The sequence below is a fragment of the Engraulis encrasicolus genome, chromosome 19 (assembly GCF_034702125.1).
Source record: "Engraulis encrasicolus isolate BLACKSEA-1 chromosome 19, IST_EnEncr_1.0, whole genome shotgun sequence".
NCBI lineage: Eukaryota > Metazoa > Chordata > Actinopteri > Clupeiformes > Engraulidae > Engraulis > Engraulis encrasicolus.
In genome coordinates, this window is record NC_085875.1 from 51,743,676 (window position 1) to 51,749,425 (window position 5,750).

The window sequence follows — 5,750 nt, forward strand, 5'->3', positions numbered from 1 at the left end:
CAGCGCATCCAAAACTTTAAGCATGTGTTGAAAACCTCTCTTCTCTCAATAAATTGGAAGCATATCGTAGTAGGTAGTTCTAGCCTAATTGCATCCGTGATTGCTTTCCACCCTGCGCCACTCTTGTGGTAGGGGTAGAGTAGTTTGTTTAACATTTTCTCCGCGAGATATTTTCGTTTCAAATATTGAAACATGCCTGTAGTCCGGCTGCTACGACGTACAGCTTATGACAACACTGTCATTCACAATTTACAAAGTGGTAGGTTGTTTAATTCATCATTGGCAAAACGATAGGAGGTAGTGTCTCCTTTTTTGAACAGGAGCCCGTATTCCTCACCCGTTTCACTATATTTCTGTCAAACCATTTCACTCACCACGTTTGTTTGTGCATGTAATGGGGGAGGAGACACAGAGAATGCACTAGGTAGGCTAGACCTACGTCTTCGCCAAGTGGCGAACGTAATGCAATGCGCTGTGCGCTTGGATACATAAACTGACAGATGATAAAAAAAAATAAAAAATCGTATAACGCGATTTCTCAAAAAACAAATCGATTTGACGTTCAAACTCGATTTTAAAATCACATCGATTTTTTGCCCAGGCCTATGATAAACCTGGCTAAGTTATCCTGCTTGAAGTGGTAAACCTGCTGATAGGTAGCCCACAGCTGTCATTTAGTTAAGAAAATAAAGACTCCAGGCTCTTGTATTAGGTGATTTACCACTGCCTCCAGGTTCACTTAACTTGGTTCTTGGCTTACTCCATAGGTGTCTCCCATCTCTCAGACCCCTCCCCCGCTTCTAATACAGTCTGTTTTTCCCCCCCGTAATTTCGGAGCCCCACAGCCATTTCATGTTGTGCACCCACCACTAAAATCTCCCAGATTTTGATATTCTAATATTGACCAATATGTTCTAACATGTTGTAAAAATACTGCATACTGCTCAAACCAATATCCACACTTACATACGCTTTTAATACTCAAACAAAATAACAAATACTTGCTCCTAAACACCTCTCTCTCTATTTCACTCTTCCTCTCTTCATTTCTCTCTTTCTCTCTGCGCCTCCATCTCTCTCTCTCTCTCTCTCTCTCTCTCTCTCTCTCTCTCTCTCTCTCTCTCTCTCTCTCTCTCTCTCTCTCTCTCTCTCTCTCTCTCTCTAGATCGTGAGTCCATCTTCTTCAACAGTCACAACGTCTCCAAACCAGAGTCCTCCTCAGACCTCACCTCGGTAACACACACACACACACACACACACACACACACACACACACACACACACACACACACACACACACACACACACACACACACACACACACACACACACACACACACACACACACACACACAAGCCGTGGCCTAGTGGTTAAGGGGGTGGGCTCTAGATCAGAGGGTTGCAGGTTCGAATCCCACCCTCTCACTCCTTACTACACTCCATGGCTGAAGTTCCCTTTAGCAGGGCACCTAACCCCACATTGCTCCAGGGATTGTAACCAGTATCCTGTAAGTAACTGTATGTTGCTTTGGATAAATGCATTAGCTAAGTGTAATGTAATGTAAGGTAAGATATAAATGTAGACTTGTGTAAGATATGTAGAGAAAAGACACATTATACACACACACACACACTCACACTTGAGCTCAAGTAGGCAGTATCCAACTAACTTGTGTTGTTGTGTGTGTGTGTGCGTGTGCGTGTGTGTGTGCGTGTGCGGTGCGCTCCCTCCATTTAGAGGGAGCATGTGGAGGGTGTGTCCAGTCCTCCGTGTGACGACGTGATTGGTGCGTTATGCCGAGCGCTGCGGTGCATGCTGGGAGTTTCTCTGTTCGGAATCGATGTCATCATCAACAACCAATCAGGACAGCATGCTGTCATCGACATCAACGCCTTCCCCGGTACACGCACGCACACACACACACACACACACACACACACACACGCACACACAATCACAATCGTCAGCATCAGCAACAAATCAGGGCAGCACAATGTCAATAGGCGCGTACGAGTTTGTTGCGAGCGTCGATGTTGCGAAAGGCACGTGAGCGAGAACTTGTTGTCACGATGTGGGTGTTATTAAATACAGCGCATTTACAGTCGGCCACAAATATGAACGAGACGATGAGCTCGCACCGATTTGCTCTACTAACACACCACGTGTGAGGAGTGGGGGGACAGGCAGTGAGGAGGAGATGAAGTGGGGACCTGCGCAAAGTTGTGTAGAGGTGTGAGACAAGACCCATATACACACGTGAGTGAGTTGTTGACCAACCAGTTCATGGGCGCGTGACCTCGGAGGCAGTCCGCAGACGAGCGTTGAAGGGGATAAGCAACTGCAGAGGTTGCAAGATCTGACTGCAGCCGCATTCATCCCGCGATAGTTTTACACCATGTGACATGTCACCTCGTCAACGCAACGTCGACGAAATTTCGAAGTTTGACAGGAAATCTAACCGTCATGCAGCGTTTTCATCCAGGGTGCATTGCTGTCTACATGCGCATGTATGCGTTGACGTGAACTCGATCGCACCTATTGTGTGTGTATATAATATACATATCGTACACTGTGTAGTGTGTGTTCTCAATATATTCTGTATGTTTCTCATGGTGTGTGTGTGTGTGTGTGTGTGTGTATGTGTGCGCGCGTGCGTGCGTGCGTACTAGGTTACGAGGGTGTTCCAGAGTTCTTCTCGGAGCTCCTGAACCACATCAGCTGCGTTCTACAGACCCCTCCCACATCGGGCCAAGCCCCGCCCCTGCTGCCCCCGACAACCATGGCCCTTCCCACCTCTCCCTCGGCGACCGAGGAGGAGGCGGAGCCAGTCAAGAGACTCTGTCTCACACACACACACGCTCACACACACGCTCATGCACACACACACTCACACACACACACGCACTCACACTCATCCGCCATCCCGCCAAACTTCCAACAGCACTGTGTGGCCAGCCTGGCAACCAAAGCCTCCTCACAATGAACACACACATACACACACACACACACACACACACAATACCTCCTCACAATAGACACCCACGCAGAGACACTATACACACACACACAAACACACACACACACACACACACTATTCTCACCCCGCTACACTGGTATCCAAGGCCTCCTCACAATGAATACACACTATACACACACACACACACTATATATAGACACACTTATACACATACTTAATACACACATACACACACATATTGTGTCTGTATCAGAAGCACAGTACAGCTCTGGCAACCTGATACCATGACAGCCCCCTATGAGGCATCAGAACACATCAAATTCAGATCTGTTAATCCAGATATCCTGATCTAGATCTGTTAATCTAGATTTAGATTTAGAATCCACACCCCCGATAGAAGGCCTCAAGACACATCTAATCCAGATCTGTTAATCCACATCACAGCATCAAGTGACATCTCTTAATCTGGATAGATTGCCTAATCTCAGTATCTTAATCTAGATTAATCTAGCTCTTTCAATCTGATCTCCTAATCTATCTTTTAATCTGAGTATTTTAGTCCTAGGTCTCCTCTTCTCCATCTGATGGCCTCCTAGTCTGGGTGTGTTTTTCTGGGTTTGTGAACCTTTATCCATGATAAATGTATTGGTCAGAATATAAGACAGGGTTTTGTTTAACCAATAGTTCAAAATCGGGAATATAGACAAAATACAGCCGAAACAATATTTCCACGCAAATGATTTGACCACCGTGCCACAACGCTGAATAGTGGAAAGATCAAGAGGTCAAGAGTAATCAATTTTATCAAATTCAAGAGTGTTCAATTTAAATGTGAAAAACAAAACCCTCAGATTTTCTTCCACTTATTTATCATTAGTATTTTGAAATATAAATAATTCCCTACATGAAACAAAATTTGGTCTTCAAAAGACGTTTTCCCAAATATGAATCTGTAACCCCTGGGGGTTTCTAATCCAAAAACAACCCCATGGGGGCACGTCTTACATGCTATGGTGGCCTGTAATGCATATAATGTACCGTATATAACGTAATTGAAGGGACTGTACATACAGTATATAGTGGTAATGAAGTACTGTATATGCTACCCTCACGTTCTTCTGTTCTGGCCATTACGGTATTATGGGGTGTCACATCTCAGCTGTGTTCTGTGCATGTTGCCATAACACCGCCCAAGCAAACGCACTAACACACACACACACACAACACGCACACATTAACTGACACACTAACACTGTACACTTTTCTGTATATGATCTTAGTGTGTTTCAAACTGTCTCCATTCCTGTCTTTGTGGTGAAATGCACACACGCACACCCACACACACGCACACGCACGCACGCACACACACACGCATACCCACACACACCCTGTGTTTTTTTGCATTGGGTTTATATTTCACTATTATTCACTACTATAAGGGAAAACTGCAGTTGGCTCATACGACATTGGAATACTTCATATCACCTCACCTCACTCTCTATCTCTATCTCTCTGCTTTCTTCTCTCTCTCTCTCTCCAGCAGCCACACATGCAGTGCAGTGATGTGTGTGTATGTGTGTCTCCAATGTGACTTATGACTCCAGTGTGACCTTTCACCTTTCCCAGAATGCAATAGCATAGCCACCCCCCCCCCTTCTCCATAACCACACCCACATCCACAAAGCCAAACCCCTTACTGTGTGTGTATGTGTGTCTGCGTGCCTGAGTGTGTTGTGGTGTATGCCTGTAATAATTGCCATGGATATCTGTTTATGGTGTGTGTATGGTATGATAGTTGAACGAGTGTTAGGTGTGTGTGTGTGTGTGTGTGCGTGCGTGCGTGCGCGTGTGTGTGTGTACATAAGTGAATATGTGTGAGCCTGAAGAACAGGTCTATATAGAAATATATATATATATATATGGAGGTGTGTAATGTGGACAGGCCTATATCGATATGAATATACCTGTATACAGCATATTGAGGTGTGTGTATGTGTGTGTGTCTGAAAGAGGTGTGTACTGTACTTTAAGGAGAGTGAAAATGAGAGAGTGCGTGTGTGTGTGTGTGTGTGTGTGCAGACGTGATATGAACTATTAAATCTTATCTAAAGGACATTTATGGTGTTTTGTATCAAGTCTCGAATGATTCAAATACACTTTTGTGATTTTCTAAAAATAACTAAAAACAAATAAACAAGTGAACATAAATAAATAGATGAATAAATGAATAAAGAAATCAAGTCCGGACTATAAATGACATGAAATGGCGTCTGATTGTCTCTGAAGTGCAAGTGTTGGTGTGTGTGTCTGTCACAGGCACACTTCTAGCCTACTCACACATATACACACACACGCACACATATGTCCAGATTAACTCAGGCTGGCACATGTCTTCTGCCCTCAGTCATGTGTGTGTGTGCATGTGTGTATGTTGCACTTTCTCACACAAACCCCGGGCAATCGGCGCCGGCAGCTTGCAGAGCTGATGTGGGAAAGTGTGTGTGCTTGTGTAGTGTGCACCTTCTCATATGAACCCCGGGCAGTTGGTGCTGTATGGCAGCCTCCGGAGCTGCTGGTGTAGAGAGTAGAGTAGAGTAGAGTATCGTTTATTGATCCCAGGGGGAAATTAAGGTGTCAAGTAGCATACACACATAAATAAAGACATAAAGACATTGTCCACAAGACATAACACACATATTTACACATAAAATAAAATAATCATATATAGCTCGCTGTTGCATACTTATTGCCAAGGCATCTCTCTCTCTCTCA

At 44.6% G+C, this 5,750-nt stretch overlaps 1 protein-coding gene across 4 annotated transcripts in view; it reads left to right on the forward strand.

The window, feature by feature from the left end:
• Positions 1-5,354, forward strand: part of itpk1b (inositol-tetrakisphosphate 1-kinase b) — a 24,175-nt gene extending 18,821 nt beyond the window's left edge. For 2 of the 4 annotated variants that reach the window (XM_063184676.1, XM_063184678.1), the window contains exons 9-11: positions 1,166-1,233; positions 1,739-1,901; positions 2,671-5,354. In XM_063184676.1, coding sequence (XP_063040746.1) covers positions 1,166-1,233; positions 1,739-1,901; positions 2,671-2,984 — 545 coding nt within the window. In that variant the 3' untranslated portion in view covers positions 2,985-5,354. The remainder of the gene's footprint in view (positions 1-1,165; positions 1,234-1,738; positions 1,902-2,670) is intronic. The other 2 variants (XM_063184674.1, XM_063184675.1) reach the window with 1 other exon arrangement.
• The last annotated feature ends 396 nt before the right edge of the window (positions 5,355-5,750 follow it).